This window comes from Phascolarctos cinereus, unplaced genomic scaffold (genome assembly GCF_003287225.1).
Source record: "Phascolarctos cinereus isolate Bilbo 61053 unplaced genomic scaffold, phaCin_HiC Scaffold_2;HRSCAF=192, whole genome shotgun sequence".
NCBI lineage: Eukaryota > Metazoa > Chordata > Mammalia > Diprotodontia > Phascolarctidae > Phascolarctos > Phascolarctos cinereus.
The window spans coordinates 358103546-358122344 of record NW_027555625.1 but is presented as its reverse complement, the minus strand read 5'-3'; the positions used below and the strand labels follow the sequence as shown (position 1 = coordinate 358122344).

The window sequence follows — 18799 nt, the reverse complement described above, 5'->3', positions numbered from 1 at the left end:
GCCTGAATTCCTCCTCTCCTGGTGCTGCTCCTCCTGCAACTGTGATTGTGTCCTGGCTACTTCATACTAACCCCTTTACCTTTCCTCCCTACTGGCCCTTTCCTTTTCCCTCTTGTCACAGAAGCCTTTTTTTAGCAGAGAACATCATCTTGCACGCTTATCCATTGTGTGATTCAAAGCACTTTAGCATCCTCCTCTATTCTTGCCTGCCTGCTGTGTACTTCCTTCCTGCTGCCACCTTTGAGGATTCCCAAGTACCACCTTCTACATGAAGCCTTTCCTCATCCCTTCTCTTAGTCCTGCCCCAAATTACCTTGTCTCTTGTAGCTCTCTCTCTATATATCCCTTTGATACATTGTAAGCTCCTCAAAGAACTTTTGCCGTTGTGTGCCTAGCCAGGTATCTGACGCTTAGTATGACCTCGAGAAGTGATTGTTATTGACTGATTGATCAGAAGGATCTGGAGAAAATTGTGTTGTGTTAACATAGCCTCTGGGATATCGGGGGTCACTTCTATGCTATTAAAAAAAATATCAGAGTAGGTCTTAGGCAGAAGGCCAACTTTATAGCTTGACATGATAATAATAATAAAACTAGCATTTATATAGCATTTATATAGCATTTACAAAATGCTTTACAAATAAAATATGAAGACAAATACAAGTAAATACAAATAAGGTATTCTGACAACAACCCTGACAGATAGGTACTATTATTCTCCCCCCTCCTTTTTTTTTTTTTTTGGTGAGGCAGTTGGATTTAAGTGACTTGCCCAGAGTCACACAGCTAGGAAGTATTATGTGTCTGAGGTCGGATTTGAACTCAGGTCTTCCTTACTCCAGGGCTGGTGCTCTATTCACTACAGCCACCTAGCTGCCCCCTATTATTCCCATTTTTACAGATAAGGAAACAAACAGGTAGATAGATTATGTGAAGTGCCCAGGGTCACACAGCCATTAAGTTTCTATAAGCTGGTTTTGAATTCAAGTCTTCCTGACTCCAGGTCCTGTGCTCTATCCATTGAATACCTAACTGTCTCTGACCTTCACAATAACCTTATTAGGTAGGTAGGGATTTTTTGTTTATTTGCTTTTTCCAGACCTGTGAATTCATTAGTATAGGGAGCTCCTAGTGACTTATTTTACAAATTCAGATTGGCTTTTGCTTTGCAATTTAGTCTTAGAAAATTGCCTGGGGAATTGAGAGGCCAAGTGACTTACCCAGGGTCAGCTAGCCAGTATTTGGCAGAGGCTGGTCTTGAACCCAGGTCTTCCTGACTCCATGATTGATTCTCTAGCCACTGAACTATAGTTCCTCTCAGGTAGCACAAATGTTGTTATCCCCATTTTACAGATGAGAAAATAGGTTCAGAAAAGTTAAATGATTAGCCCATTCCCATACAGCTTAGTGAGGTCTTCTCAGTAAGAAGTGCTTTTTCTACTATTAATATATTGCTTTTTAAGTGTTAAGTAATAATGATAATATTAACTTATTTTTATATAGTGCTATTAATGATTTGCAAAGGACTTTCGTCACAACAACCCCGTTAGGTAGCTAAATGCAAGTTTGTCCCCACATCACAGTGGAAGAAACTGAAGTAAAATATGCTAAGTAATTGAATGACAGAGCTGAGACTTAACTTGGGCTAGAATGAAAAAAGCTTTTTGACTTGAAGCACGATAGCTCAGCTCAAAATGGATTTGAATTTAATTTTGTTGGCACTGAATTTATTTTGTGCATAGAGTTTACTGATACAAGTAGACGAACAGCCACATTTATTAAAATTGAATAGCAGTATGTAACTCAGCAAATGTTACTGATCCCTTTGTCAGTTAAAGAACACCAACATGTCCCTAGAACATGCATGTAAAGTTACAGACTGTTGGGTAGGGTAGATTTTGCTATTAATAAAGATGCTAGGAAACGTTTTCCAGAAGATCAGACCACCTGCCTCCTGTTTCTTTTTCATTTAAAAATTATGTCTGAATGGAGATGGAACAAAGACTATAAAAGAAGCTATTTTAAGGGCAGCTAGGTGGTGCAGTGGATAGAACACCGGCCCTGAAGTCAGGAGGACCTGAGTTCAGATGCGGCCTCAGACCAAACACTTGACACTTACTAGCTGTGTGACCTTAGGCAAGTCACTTAGCCCCGATTGCTTTTAAAAAAAAAGGCTATTTTGAAGCTCAGGCTCAGTTAATAGTAAAGAAATGTTACAGGTATGTATGATAACACAGAACTGAAGACTCATACGGTCATTTGTGAAATAGAAATAAGAAAATATTTTGGAACTGATAGATTTTAGCCACAAATCCAGTATTCTTATCACCAGATTTGTTTTTCCCAGAGTAGATTCCAAAGACTGAGCTTAAACCCTGCCTTTACAGGATGTAAAGGAAATGGTAAATTTGCCTGCGTAGTTGGATGCAGATTCTGGATAAGCTAGAATGAGGAAATCACTCCCTCTTCTGGTAGTATCTACTTAAGTTCCATGTATTTCCAGAAAAGTAGAAATCATTTACTTTTTTCTGCATTCATCAACATATTCCATGTCCCTGCCATTATTTCCAGGGTTCACATTAATGGAACATTATGTTGATGGCACATTATGTTTATGGCATTCCTGTATGCCATTTAAATAAAATGTCATTATATAGGGATATTTAATCATAAATGTACGTGATTCTTATTTATATTTTATTGCTTAGAATGAACATTAATTTGGATTTATGAATTTTATTTAATGCATATGAAATGTGGCTGGGCCTGGAGTCAGAAAGACCACAGTTCAAATCCAGCCTCAGAAGCTTATTAGCTGTATGTCCCTGGCTAAGTCACTTAATCTCTGTTTGCCTCTGGTTCCTCAGCCATAAAATGGTGGCAATAAAAGCACCTATCTCACAGGGTTGTTGTAAAGATAAAATGAGATAATATTTATAAAGCACCTAATACAGTGCCTGACACATAGGCTCTATATAAATGCTTATTCTCCCACTCTGCACCTCGTCTCTGTTCTGTAACTTGTGTTTTAAAAATTTGTGTTTGGAATCATCAAATGTTAGTGTCATATTGCCAGAGAATTTAATTATGATACTTCACATTTATATAGTCGTTTACAGTTTGCTAAGGACTCTTAAAGGTGACCATTTTTCAGATAAGGAGCAATGGTAGAAACCAGGTTTTCTGTCCAGTGTTCTTTCTGATGCACCACATTGCCTATATTATTGGGTATAGAAGTCACTTTTTAGTGATCATCTAGTGCAAACCTTCCATTTTCTAATTTCAAGAGAAGTCAAATGAATTGGCTGCTATCACACAATTCCAGTAAGTTAATGAGAAGTCAGAACTGGGACCCCGAGGGGTCTTTTGATTCTCACCCCATTCTCCTTTTCACTGTCTCATGTGGTATGTTGGTGGACAGTGACTTTGAGTGAATAAAGTCATTTAAGTCAGTCATGAAAACACTTGAAAAAGATGTATTCATATTTTTTAAAAATTTTCAACAGGAGTTAATAACCCAAGAGTGCATTGGTTGATATTGTATGTGTACAGTGATTTTATGTATGTATACTTAAGTACTTTTTTGCTTATTGGTAGCCCTAAGATTTAGTTGTATTAGAATAACTAACAATTTTCCCGAGGTCTGAACTTTTTTGGAGTAGGATATCATAGCTCTGAATGTAAAAAATAAATAAAAGTAGAAATAATTGAGACAAGTGTGTTCTGGGCAGATAACTTCAGATTTATTTCTAGCATGAAATTTTAATTTCTCTTTTGTCAAAGTCATAGCTTTTTATGAGCAGCAGTCATTTTGAACTGCTTTCTAGTGAAAGAACTGTGTTGTCAGTGACCTCTTAGCAACAGTGACGATCAGCAAGTGAGTTTTCTTTCACATTGTGTCATGTTTATTTGATACCTTCCTATTGGTATTAAGAATGTTGATTAATTTGTTCTGGAACAAGGAGATCCTTTCCAGCTCTAAATCTTTGATCTTATGATCTCAACAGTCTGTTTAAAATTTAAATAAGCTACTCATACAGAGGGAATAAACAAACAAAAAAAATCTACTCAATGTTTTATAGTGTTCAGTTTCCAAGTAGTAATTGCATGGTTTGAGTCAACTCCAATGTAGTAGTTTATTACTTATGAGTCAGGCAGCTGGGAATGTCAAATACTAGACTAGATTGCAACCAGCAGTATCAAGTTCTTGGATTAGTTATTGGACTTTTTATTTGGTACACATATTTGTGTAATCAGTAGTGTGAAGCTACATATCAGTAAGGTGCTGATGTTTTATAGAGTGATATTGTGTAGGAAATCAAAGGTAAAATACAAAAAATATTTATGAACTGCTTCATTTTGTTACATTTTTTTCTGTTTTATTCCATGGGTGTTTAATTATAAAATGAGAAAAAGAACATTACACATAAGCCAAGTGCAATATAGAAACTAGCCCCCCCAAAAAAAGATTATTATTGCACATGTTATAATAATTAAGTAAAACCATGTCTATCCAGATTCCTCAAAGATCATATCTTTCTTAAGAACCAAGTTTTCCAGAGCTGGGACTTTAAACATTGAAACTTTTTTTTTATTTAGCCTTTTTGGACAAAAAACATTTCTGAAATATATACTTTTTGCCTCCTTAAATAAATTATGCAAAACATTTTAATTTCTTTTTGGTGACTCACATTCATTTATGAACATTTGCACTGTTGTATAGGAATTCAGAAAGGATAAGTGTTTCTCACTGGGATCAGCAGTGAAGGTGTTAGAAGAGATCACTTTGAGTGGGCTTTGAATTGTATGTGGGATTTAGAAAAGAAGGAAAAACAATGGCAGAAGATTCCACGTAGCCAGGAGGGGGTAGCAGAAAATGATGTGAGCAAAGTTAGGGAAGTAGAAACATGTAAAATGTGGTATGAGAAACGTGACCTGTACCTTTCTAGTTGGGATGGAGAATTTCCATTAAGGAAAGTAAGAAGAGATAAAGATAGAAATCTAATTTGGTGCCGGGGAGGGAGTCTTCAAATTCTAGGCCAAGGAATTTCAACTTTGTCTAGGCTGTGGGTAGTACAGTTGAAAGTTCTGAGTAAGCAGTCATTTATTTCTTTTTCTTAGTTGAGGTATTTTGTTTTTAACAGAGCAATCACTTCTACCAAACACTACTACCACACCAACTGTAATTCTTTCCCATTATTAAAAGTTAGGCAAAACCACCTAAATGCCCCTTCTCCCATGAATCCTTTCTTAATTGTTCCTCTTTTAAACTTTGTTTTAAACACATATTTTCATATTCGTATTTGTCCTGTAATTGTATATGAACACCTTTTATCTTCCTAATATAAATTGTAAGTTCCTTGAGAATGAGGACCATGTCTTAATGAATCTTTATACTAGTCACTAAAGGGGATACAGTCTTGTGTATTATGTATGCTCAAAAAAAAGTTTATTCAACCAAATTGCACCACCATTTCGCTAAATGGCTTGCACTAGAGGACCTGTGATTTTAATAAGGCGTTGTTGTTACTCTACCCACCTTCAACACAGATCACAACCTTTGAGTGAATTAATAACCTGTCATTGAGTTGCTGTAGTTTAAAAAAAAAATTATCTTGTGGCCAAACATCTAATGATGAGCCCTTCCAGATATAGCCAGGCCATTCCTTGGATAACAAGCACACGGTCCATTGATAGGCTCAAGCCCTTTGAGAACTCAGAGTCAGACACCCTTGTGTTATGATAAAGCATTAGAAGAGGTTATTGCTCAAAAATAAGTAGCAGCTCTGTAGCACTTTAAGATTTGCAAAGTGCTTTGCATATATTATCTCTTGATAAACCTGCCTTTTACTCATTTACTAATTTGATCTGGAACTTTTAAAAAATTTGCAAGTCTGTTCTGTAGTCCCTTTCTCTCCTATATGAAAAATGGACAAGTTCTCTAAGTTCTTTTAGATAGAATTCTTCTGGGTCGGGAAACTTGAACTTATATAAAGCAGCATGGTACTTTGCAGTTTTAACCATCTTGAACTTCAGTTCCTTTTTGACTATATTTGTTTTAACCTTCTCCTAGATGGTGAAGATAGATTGGAGTTAAATAGTTGTGTAGTCTTTATCCAGCATTCTCATCTATCTCTAAACATTAGGCCTATCCTTTCTTTGTTCTTCTAGTTCCAAATTTGCATTTATAAGCTTTTGTCTTTAGGATCTTTTATAAGCATAAGCTCATTTAGCAGCTTACTACTCTCTTATATTTATCCTTAATTATGTTCCTGTCTTTCACCTTTTTTATATAAGTGATCGGCAGGTAGATAACTTGATAAATGTTTAAATTTTTTGAGTGACTTGTACATCTACTTTTAAACTCTAAATTTGTCTAAAACCTCAGTACAAAGTCTCTTTAGATATGACCTTTTTCTTTCTCATCTAGATCATTCAGCACTATTATCAGAATTTTGTTTTTTAAAGCTTACCTTGAGTATTATTCCTCTTTTCTTATCTTTAGTTATAAGATTATGAATGTCATTCTCTCATTTCTACAAACTTTTTAAAAATGGAATTTCCTAAATTCTATCAATATTTCTCCAACTGTGTCAACATTCTCTTCCTTGTCTTTTACAAATTCTAAGATGACATGGATACTTTTTCTCAAGGTTCCATTTGTTTCCTCTGATAAAGTGGAGAGAACTGGATGTAAAGATGCAGAAAACCTGGTTTCACATCGTGTTTCCACTTCTAATAACTTTATCTTTGGTAAAGTTACTCTCTCCTAGCAACCTTATTTTCTCTATCTGTAAAATGGAAATAATGCTTATTGTAAGCACACTTATCTCATAATGTTACCATGATATTCAAAAAAAGAAATAAGCATAGAACACTTAGAAATGTTTCATTGATGCTCTTTGCTTTTTGTTGAATATCATTGTCACTTTCCAGTGATTCCCCCCCACCACCACCAATAAAACCTTACCTTGTAATAAATAAATACAGTCAAGAAAAAAGAAATCAACATCAACACAGAGTCCATGTCTGAAAATGTATGCCTTGTTCCTCGCCATAGTCCCTTATCTCTGTTGGGGAGGAGGAGGAAACTTTACCATCATATCTGTAAAGTTATAATTGATCAATAGTTGATTGGGGTTATGAAGATTTTTATTGTTTTCCTTTACATTATTGTAGTCATTGTGTAAATTGTTTTCCTAATTTTTCTCTGTACCCATTTATACCAGTCTTTCCAACTTTCTCTGAATATTTCTCATTTCTTATGGCATATTAATATTTCATTACTTTTGACCAGGTTTGTTCACATAAAGCACTTTGTAAACTATAAAGTGCTATAAAAATGTCAACCATAAAAGATATTTTGTTAATGGTAAAGTGCTATTCAAATATGAGTACTTTTAAAAATCATTATTGTTCTAAAAAAACTCATTATTGTTGTTATTCACCAGTCGTTTCTTCCTGTTGGTCAAGATTAAGTCCAAAGTCATTATTAACCCAGTCTGTACAGAAGGGGGGATTTGTTGAAGACACTAGCGCTAGAAGGCTGCCAAGGGTTAAGGGGATTTTTAATCCATAATGTTATACTAGCATGCTTTCTCTAACTACTGCAGAACATACCCTTCTCCATGGCATCTGTAATCCATTATACAGTTTAATTCTTGAACACATACACTGTTTTTAATTCTTTGTTTTTGGCACATCATCCTGTCTGCCCTAAAAAGATCAAAAGTGGCTTGACAGCAAGGCCCATGCTTTATACTTCTTCTGTATCTCCAAAAGCACTTACATCAATAACTTATCAGGATTTTATACATTTGTTGTCAAAAGTGCAGCTGAAACAGCAATGGAATAGAATGAAACTAGGAGTCTCAGCAATGAGAAAAGGCATTTACAATACTCTGGAAAATCATGGTTATTTTTAAATATACCTTCTCTGTTTCCAACCTACTTTTGCCCACCAAGCCTTTCCTTGTAACAAAGATTAAACAGGATAGATTAGGGGCCAGAGGACATGAGTTCAAATCCAGGTTCTGCCTCTTATCAGTATGACCTTAGCAAAGTCACTTCCCCTCTGTGGGCCTCAGTTACCTCATTTCTAAAATGAGATGGTTAAACTAAATGACCTTTAATGTCCCTTCCGGCATCAAATCTGTGCATCTATGATCCCATTGTTTCCTTTGCCTTCTACAATGAAAATGTCAGCAAGACAAAAATCTGAGCACGTCTGGAAGGGTGACCTAGGTAAAAGGACTAAAGACCGTGATCATGAGATCAGAGTCTGGTGAAGCAAGCTGAGGACAGCAGGGCTTTTCGTGTTTGTTTATTTTATTTGTTTAGCTGTATAGGGCAAAAGAGGAGAATCAAAGGAGGGATAGGACCACTGCTCTGGGGACATGAAATAATTGGGACTTAATGACTGAGAGAAGGCAGAGTTCAGCTCTTAAGTTGATTGTGTTTTCTCTGCCAAAGATAACAGCTTTTTTCCTGGAAAGAATAGAGCAAATATGGCTAATAGGGAATTGTTGCCCAGAATCAGAAGATAATGAGAGAATAGCCTTGGTGCTTTGGAGCTCAAGTTAACCCCAACTAGACAAAGTATATCCCAGGATACTGAAAGAATTAGCAGGTGTGGTTACTGAGCCACTGTCAATGATGTTTGGGAAATGGCGAACTGGGAAACTACCGCAAGAGAAGTACATGTCCTTAGTTTTTAAAATAAAGAAAAGAATGGAGTCTACAAGTTCTGAGCCAAGAATTCTTAACCTTTTTTGCGTCATCGGCCCCTTTGGCAGTCTGGTGAAGCCTATGGACCCATCTCAAGAACAATGATCTAAATACATAAAATACATGGAATTAAAAGGAAACCAATTATATTGAAGTACACATCAAAATGAATCCAAAGACCTCAGGTTAAAAACATTTACCTTTAGTCCAGTGAGTTCAGCTTTTTTTTTAAAAATTGAGTTTTATTTAAAGTTCAACAAAACCAATAGATGGCCTTGTCTAGTTGCCCATGTTGCCCATGACTAGCAGTTAGTACTATCCAGCTGCCTTAGAAACTGATAATGCTAGCTTCAGTCTATATTGTGCTTTACAATAGGCCATACCTGTGTTCTAATTTGATCCTCACAACAGTTCTATGAGGTAAATACTGCTATAATCCTCTTTTTTTTGGGGGGGGAGCTAGGTAGGCAATGGAGTTAAGTGCCTTGCCTAGGGTCACACAGCTAGTAAGTGTTAAGTGTCTGAGGCTGGATTTGAACTCAGGTCCTCTTGACTCCAAGGCCACAGCTGTATTCACTGCGCCACCTAGCTGCCCCCTATAATCGTCATTTTTACAGATGGTAAAACTGGAGCATAGCGAGATTTTCACTTGCCCAGAGTCACAAAGCCAATGTCTGAGGTGGGATTTGAACTCACATGCTCTTAAGTCCAATGTGCCATCTACTGTATCATGCTACCCCTGTGAGAGAGAGGATTTCCCACCACCAAAAGTTCACAAACAATTAGTCAACAATCAACAGGCAAATATGTCACAGTGTGGACAGTGCTGGACCTTGAATCAGGTAGACTTGCGTTCAGATCCCACCTCAGGCACTTAATAGCTGTCATTCTGGGCAGATCACTTAACCTTGTCTGCCTCAGTTTCCTTATCTTTAACTGGGGATAATAATGGCAGCTACCTCAGGGTTATTGTAAGGATCAAATAAGATAATAATTGTAATGTGCTGTGTCAACTTTGAAGTTCTATGTAAATGCTAGTTATTAAGTGCCTATTGCCAGTTTCCTAGCTGCTAAGCATACAAATACGAGTTGAAACCATCTCTCCTTGTAAGAAACTTATATTCTAATGGAAAAGACAAGAACATATATATATTTATGGAATAATATGGGGCAAAGGTCAGGAGGGAATGCATTGCAGGCATGGGAAACAGTGCAACAGCAGAGATGGAATTTCATTCCTATGTAAGGAACAAGAGAGGACTGGATTGCTTAACTGTGTAGTGTAAGGGACAAAAGGAATTGTGTTCTATGAGGCTGGAAAGACAGATTGGGTCAGTTCATGAAAGGTTTTAAAATCTAAACAGAGAAGTTTACATTTTATACTGAAGGCTAAATAGGGCAGGGGTGGGAAACTTGTGGCCTTCCACAAGTGGCCCTTTAGGGCCCCAAGTGCAGACTTTGATGGAATCCAAACTTCACAGAACAAATCCCCTTAAAAATATTTGTTCTGTAAAATTTGGACTCAGTCAAAATGTCACACCCCAGGCCTTTGAGGCTGCAGGTTCCCCACCCCTGCAAGAGGGAGTTACTAGAGTTGATTGATGAGAGGAATTCTATAAATAAATGTATTTAACAGAAATAACATGGCCGTGTGTAGGATGGCCTGAAGAAATGAGAGGCTTGAGGCAAGAAGACCAATCTGGAGTTTATTAAAGTAATCTACGTATGAAATGATAAGGGTCTGAACTAAGGTGGCATTTGTGTGGATAGAGAGACATTCTGGAGATGAGAACAGCAAGATTTGGCAGCCGGATTTTTGAGTGAGGGAAAATAAGGAATTAAGAGGAAGACTGGTGGTACCTGCAGGCTAAGGCCGGATGACCACTTGTCAAGTATATTGTAAGGGGCATTCCTGTTCCCATGTGGGCAGAACTAGGTAGTTGGAGGTTCTTTTGAAATCTGAGATTCTGTGATTTGTGATTTGTGTCAGGGATAGTGTGAAATAAAACTGGAAAGGCTAAGTAATAGGGTGAAGCCAGAGGATGGGAGATCCCTGAATGCCAGGATAAGCAGCTCATTTTGTCCTGAGGGCATTTTGGTAGAGTTGAAAGAGTCCTGGATTTGGAATCACAGTAGACATGAATTCCGTTCCTGGCTCTGCTGTTTACTGCCTTGTATAACCTTGGGCAAGTCACTTCTCTCTGTGCCTCAGTTTCCATATCTGTAAAATGAGAGGATTGGACTAGGTAAACTCTAAAATCCCTTCCCCCTCTCAATTCTATGATCCCTCGTTTAGAAATCTACCAATTAAGATTTTAGAAGCCACCATGACATTCCATTTCTGATCTCTTTCCCTTTGCGCTTGCTGTCGCAGATGCCTGGAGCACACTTGTCTCTCACTTATGCCTCTTACAATCTTTTCTATCCTTTAAGACTAAGCTAAAGTTCCAGCTTATATATGGAAACTCTGAGCCCCACCTACGCAGTTCTTAGTGTCTTCTTGCCAAAAAACTGCCGTGTATTTATTTTGTATATATTCCTCATGTGCAAATAGCATTGGCGGAGAGAATTTCCTCAGTGAGAATTGCCTATACCCATGAACTAAGTGGTCTGGTTCAGGAAAAAAGTTTACATGTACTTTTGTATGGTTGTCTCCCTCGATAGGATGTAAGCTCAGTTGGTACAGGGGCTGTATAATTTTTGTCTCTTTACCCCTCGGTGCCTAGCATAGTACCTGGCATATAGACTGTTTCATTAAGACACGTCCAATGATGCCATATGCAGGTGTACAACCTTTCTAAAACTTCTAGAGAGTTTTCTAGAGCACTGAGAGACTGAGAGATTTACTCCTAGGTCACACAGCCCAGATAGGTCAGAGGCAGGACTAGAATCCAGGTCCTCTCGACTGTAGGGCCAGTTCTCTCTTCAGTGCTTCCCACTGCCTTTCTTGGTGTGGCAGGTTTGCGAGTGTCTTCTACTCCAAAGCTCAGGCAATGATGTGTTATGTGCTTTTTTTCTCAGATTATCAGTACCCAGCCAAGTTACCTACTGTTGAAGATACTGTCCATGTTCATTTGTGATTTGAATAACCAGTAATATGTTAGGTATTATGCAGAATGTAGAGGTATTGAACTTCACCTAAAATGACAGGGGGAAAAAAAACACACATGAAGAGAATATATGTATACTTCAGGGGAAAGTTAAGCAGCAACCTGCTCTGTAGTGATAGTTTTTCTTTAATCTGTTAATGGATGGTAACTAAACCAGATATAGGCAGTGTGTGTTTTGGGCATCTTCATATTAATTCTACCCACTCGCATTTTGGGTTTCTGAACTCATCTCAAATGACTCTCCCTTTCTTTCTGGTTCTTGACTCCCAAATGTTTAGGCATTCTTTAGAGTGGACTTTTACAATCTTTTTTTTTTCTTTTCTGCTTTACAGATGTACCTCCTGCTGATCAAGAGAAGCTTTTTATCCAGAAGTTGCGTCAATGTTGTGTCCTTTTTGACTTTGTTTCTGATCCACTAAGTGATCTAAAGTGGAAGGAAGTAAAACGAGCTGCTTTAAGTGAAATGGTAGAATATATCACACACAATCGAAATGTGATCACAGAGCCTATTTACCCTGAAGTAGTACATATGGTAAGTGATTACATTTAATTGTAGTTTCTAATCTCTAGTTAGGCAGTAGATTCAGGTATTTGCAGGGTGGGCTGAGGTGGCATGTAGACTGCTTGCCATCATCAGTCTTTTCTGTTTATATTTGAAAAGATGTAGGCATTTGTCATTGTTGTGTGCAGTGTATCTTAACTGTGTGTAATGTATAAGTATTTATTGTACATCATAATTACCATGCTCAGTACATGGAAGTTAACCACAACTTCCTTGCCTGACTAGAGGAATCAGTGTGGATCAAAATAAATGTGTAAATGTGTAACCACTTTATTTGGGCTCCTGGACCAGGTCTACTTGGTTCACCTTACCTCTTTTCTCTTACAATTGTACTGTCTGAACATTAGCATTTGCAGCTATGTCATGAAACTAAAGGTGGGTAATTTCTCATAGCTATTCTTATCTTCCACATTTGGCACTTTCCCTTGTTGATAATAACAATAGTTCAGTAGATCCCTGATCTTATCAATGTGAATACTACATCCAGTAGTATAAATTGCAGGTCTTCCATATCTTCTCATCTGATGCAATTCCTGTCCGTTTTCTCCCATATATCCTTCATAAAGTATCTATATCCATCATTCTAGGGATCTTCCTCCAAGTCTTATTACCAATATTAAACAATGCACCCTGTACCAGTGCATCTTTGAGGTTGTATTTCTTTTGTCCTTCTTTCTTAACACCTGACTATTCTGCCTCTTTACCAGTCGCATATTCTTTTTTTTTTTTTAAGTGAGGCCATTGGGGTAAAGTGACTTACCCAAGGTCACAAAGCTAGTACAGGTCAAGTGTTTGATCTGAGACCAGATTTGAACTCAGGTCCTCCTGACTTCAGGGCCAGTGCTCTCTCCACTGTGCCACCTAGCTGCCACCCAGTCATATATTCTTGAATCATTTCTTTTTGTCATTTTTTGCATATCAGTGATTTTTGGTAATATGTTACAGCCAGCTTATATCCATCTTGTGTTTTCTCCATTGTTTTTTGGGTCTTGTGCAAATTTTGTTCTTCAGAAATTGTAGTGATCAAAGGTTGGCAGCCCTGTTAACCTCCCCAAGAGAAAATTGGTGTTTAAAGATGGGATTTTGCCTTTACAATGTTTTACAGTCTTTACAGTGTTGTTGTTAGTGTATAAATTCTTCTCCTGGTTCTGCTCATTTCACTGTACATCAGTTCATACAAGTCTTCTCAGGTTTCTATGAAATAGCCCCCTTCATTATTATTTCTTAAGGCATAATGGTGTGCCATCCCACTAATATATACCATGATTTGTAGATTTTTTTTTTAAGCATTCCACTCCAAAAGGCAGCTTAAGAGCTTCCCTCCAATAAGGTGTCTCCTATGTTTGTTACAGTCATACACAATTCCTTGACAAGTGTAACCACAGACATAATTTTGGGCAAGCATTCTCTGGCAGTATTAAGTATGCTGTGGAACAAGGAGATGTCTTAGCCCAGGATGTTCACCACTGTCATGGAGAACATCTTACACAGGGCCTACATGGAAGGAGTCCTTACAAATGGTGAGGTCCTCCAACCTTCTAGTCACTCAGATTTGTGATCTGAATCATCATTTATTCTCCCCTCTCCTTCACATTCCACACCCAGTTAATTGCCAAGCCTTGCCAATTCTACCTGTATACCATCCTCTTATCCATCACCTTATCTTCACTCATCTCTCACCTGGTTTATTGTAATAGTCTCTTAATTGTTGTCCCTGTTTCCAATCTGTGCCCTCCAGCCTTCTTCCTAAGGAACAGCTATGACTATGTCATCCCTTGTTCAAAAATCTTCCGTGACTCCCTCTTCACCTGAGGCAGTATATAGACTCAGCCTGGCATTTACAGGCTTCCACAATCTGGCTTCTTTGTCACTTCCCAGACTTAGTTCATGTGACTCCTCTCTGTGTTCCAGCCAAATTGGAACTGTCCCCTGAACTCAACATTAGTCTTCCATATCTATGCCTTCTTACAGACTGTCTCCTATGCCATTTGCACTCCCCTCTCATCATCCATATCTTCTTCTAGATTCAGCTGAAGTACCACTTACTTTGGGAGGCTTTTTTGGATTTCCCAATTAATACTCTTCTTTCCATCTTTAAAATACTTGTAATTTACCTGTAATTATAAGACAGCTAGCTGGCACAGTGGATAGAATGCTGAACTTGGAATGAGAAAGATCTGGGTCTGAATTCTGCCTAAGATCTTTACTTAACTGTGTGACCTTGGGCAAATCATTTAACTTCAGTCAGCCTCAGTTTCCTCATCTGTAAAGTGGGGTAATAATAATACCTACTTCATAGGGCTGCCGTAAGCATCAAATGAGATAACATGTATAAAGCTCTTTGCAAACCTTAGGGTATCATCCAAATGTTAGCTGTTATCATTGTTGTTATTAGGTTGAATTATCTTCCCACCCTCGGCCTTCAAATGGAAAGGAAGCATGTTCCTCAAGAAGCAGAAACTGTTTCACTTTTGTCTTCCTGGCCCCAACGCCTAGCACAGTGACTTGCACATCTTGAGTATTTTGTGAGTGTTCACTGAATTAAATTTAAGTCAAGGGATACAACAGGGCTTCTTAGCATATATTTATATTGTGCTTTATGGTTCACAGAACTCTTTCCCTGAAATAATAACCTTGTAATATAAATAGTGAAGGAATTATTACTCCCATTTTACAGTTGACGAACATCATTCTCAGAAAGCTTGTGACTTGCTTACAATCATGAGCTAATAAGGAAGCAGATCAAATGCCTTTTCTTGTAGCCCAAGTTGAGTCCATGCCTAATTGTACAGCCTTATAGCTTTGAAATGTTTTCATCTTCAGCTACAAGACAGTATCTCCTTCTGTACAATGAGGGAGGTAAAGAAGAGGTTGGATTTGATGGTCTCTAAAGTCTGTTTTAGCGTTCATTCTCTAACTGGAATCATCTACAGCATATCTTCTCCCTCTGGGAGGGAGAGATATAATACTTAAATGTTTGTTGTTTGGGTAGATATGTTCTCCATGCAAATATTTAAATATTTTCAGAGGCCTTAGTTATTTTGATATTTAATTATTTGCCCCTATTAGCTACAGTTGTTTATTAAGCTTTGGAATAAGAAAATCCTAGACTATTCGTATGATTGACAAATATTACTAATCAGTGTGTTTCTAACATCAATTTCCAAATCTTCACTAATTCAATTGATTGTCCTTAATAAATACTGTTAACAAAAAAAAAACACTGATCACATATCAAAATCAATACTTTTACTCTGAAATGAAAACTTTTTTATGAAAGGAGTTTCTTTCCTCACCTCTTTTGTACTTCATAGTCAGTGTTGTCTCAGATATTAGATAGGCCTCCAATTTGTGTTCATTTGATCCCTGCAACTGTTCAGCAACCATTATAACTAAAGGCCAATTTGACAGCCTCCCTCAAACATTAGAAACCAAGTGCTAGGATCATAGCATTATAGAGTTAGAGCCAGAAGGCACTTTAGAGGTCAAGTACTTTAGGCTTCTTATTTTTCAGATGAGAAAACTGAGGCTTAGAGCTAGACTCCAAACTCAGTATTCTTTCCACTGCCTCATGGGGACAAAATAATAGCACAAGAACTGACTAACTCCTACTAATTGGACAAAGCTTGAATTAGTAAACAAATGTGTAAATTAGTTTTAAAAAATTATTAATAATTATAATTTTTATTTTTAATTTAGACCCGGAGAACAACTTAGACTAACACAATATTGACTACTGATTACATTAGAAGATAAGCAGTATCTTTTTTTTTTCATGAAAAAATGTGCTAAAGTCCTTTAAAAAAATGTTTTGATACCTTTAATTTGCCCAGAATAACCATTATTCCTAGAGGGGGCCAAGATGTAACTTATGCTTTGCTTTGGCTGAATTGTCTCAAATTTTGATTTAGTGAAGTCTGTACTAGGCTTTTTTTGCTTCATTCCCCCAAACTCTATTTGGTTAAGTTTTTTTTTTTATTAAAATTCCTGTTTGAGTTCAATCTTTTTGTCTGTATCTTCATTTTTATCCCAACTCTGAGATTTATATATGTGCATTCTAGCTTCTGACCTCATTCTTCAACTGAAACTTTTCTCCAAAGGTAGTGTTATGTTCAGTCATTTTTTAGTCATAGCCGACTCTTCGTGACCCCATTTGAGGTTTCCTTGGCAAAGATACTGGAGTGGTTTGCCATTTCCTTCTCCAGCCTATTTTATAGGTGAGGAACTGAGGCAAACCAGGTGAAGTGACTTGCCCAGGTGAGGGTCTGAGGCCAAATTTGAACTCAGGAAAATGAGTCTTTCTGACTCCAGGCCCAGAACTCTATCCACTTCACCACCTAGCTGCCCCCTGCCAAAGTTAGTAATGATCTCTTAATTGCCAAGTGCAGTAGCCTTTTCTCAATCTTCGTTCTCCTCAATTTCTCTGTAGCCTTTGACAATGTCTATCATCCTCATCTACTTGATGCTCTCTTTTATTTTCTGATTCTCCTCCTACCTTTCTGACAATTCCTTCTCAGTCTTCTTTATTACATCATTATCTATATATGCCTTAATAACTGTGGTTAATCCCCCAAGGCTCTATCCTGGGACATCTTCTCTTCTCCCTCTATATTATTTCATTTGGTGATCTTATTTAACTATTATAGATTCAGATATCATCTCTGTATTGATGATTCCCAGACCTACCTTTCTAGCCCTATCCACTCTACTGACCTTCAGTCTCACATCTCCCAACTCTTATTGGACATCTCAAATTGAATGACCCATAGACATCTTAAAGTCAACATATCGTCCCCTGCCCCAGTCCTTCTTGCTTCCTAACTTTGCAGTTACTATCAAAGGGCCCAAGCCAGGTGTCACCCTCAGCTCCTCTCTCTCTCTCTCTCTCTCTCTCTCTCTCTCTCTCTCTCTCTCTCTCTCTCTCTCTCTCTCTCTCTCTCTCTCTCTCTCTCTCTGTTTCTCTCTCTCTCTCTCTCTCACACACACACACACACACACACACACACATACACACACACACCCTCTCTTACTCCACCCCCTCAGCCCTCCACATTTTCTTTTGTTCAGTGACACTGTACTCTTTGCTGTTCCTAGCACAGGGCACTCTATTAGCCATCTCCTGTGCATTTTCACATATTTCCTTTATCTCTGTCTCCTGACTTCTTTCAAGTCCCAGCAAAATCCTGCCTTCCATAAGAAGCTTTTCATAATTCCCACTTACTGATAGTGCCTTCTGTCTGTTGTCTCCAGTTTATCTTTATATATCTTGTTTGTACATTTTGTTGTTGTTTAGTCATTTTCAGTCATGTCCAACTCTTCGTGACCCTTTTGAGGGTTTTCTTGGTAGATACTACAGTGGTTTATCATTTCCTTCTCCAGCTCATTTTGCAGTTAAGGAAACTGAGGCAAACAGGACCAAGTGACTTGCCCAGGGTCACATAGCTAGTAAGTGTCAGAGACCAGATTTGAACTCAGGTCTTCCTGACTCCAGGCCCAGCCTTCTCTTCACTGTGCCACCTAGTTGCCCAGTATTTGTACATAGTTGTTTACATGTTGTCTCCTCCGTTAGACTGAGAGCCTTGAGAACAGGGACTGTTTTATCTTTATGTCCCCTAACACTTAGCAGAGCACCTGACACATAGTGAGTAGGTGCTTAATAAATACTTGTTAACTTGTACATAGTAAGTATGGATATTCTAAGTGATAGGATTTTCCTTAAATATTTTTATCATGTCATTCCTTGGCTTAAAAGCCTAACATAGATCATCTAAAAACTATGACTGCTCCTTTAATCTCAATCTATTTTGCATTCTTTCACTTTGATATTTGAGTGCCTGATAAAGCACTTAAGTGCTGTTTGTAATAGAGAAGAAATGTTTGTCATGGTCTCTGAGGTCCCAAGAAACTTAAATTTTTTTCATATATACACTTCAAACAATTAAGACAGCATAAGATAGCACCAAATAGAATGATAAAATGAGTATGATCAAGTGCTGAGGTTTATGTATGGTAAAGCTATACATATGTAAATCTGTATGTGTGTATATACATATACATGTGTGTATGTATGTATATGAATTCGAGAAAGAGACAGGTGCCAATCTGGGCAAGAATTCTTAGGTAGGACTTGGTGGCTAGGGCATTCTTGAAGTAGAAAACAATTGACGTGTCGGGTTTCTGTTTTAATTTGTACTGGCTGTGTTTATTGCTTGATGAGGGTCAAGTCATTTCACGTGTGTATATTAAAGGGGATAAGGACTAGACCTATGGTTTCATTGCTATGGGGAATTCCCAGGTAAGGAATCTTCCTCTACCGATGCAGGTCAGCATTTTTCTGAACTGTATAGTCTTAGAGAGTATCTTAGAGCATTAAGAGGTAAGGATCTTCCCAAAGTGCAGG

The 18799-nt window shown here is 37.7% G+C and overlaps 1 protein-coding gene across 9 annotated transcripts in view; it reads left to right on the top strand.

Annotated features, from left to right (window-relative positions):
- Positions 1-18799, top strand: part of PPP2R5C (protein phosphatase 2 regulatory subunit B'gamma) — a 195969-nt gene that overhangs the window by 105342 nt on the left and 71828 nt on the right. For all 9 annotated transcript variants that reach the window (XM_020971139.2, XM_020971142.2, XM_078150411.1 and 6 more), the window contains one exon: positions 12170-12369. In XM_020971139.2, coding sequence (XP_020826798.1) covers positions 12170-12369 — 200 coding nt within the window. The remainder of the gene's footprint in view (positions 1-12169; positions 12370-18799) is intronic.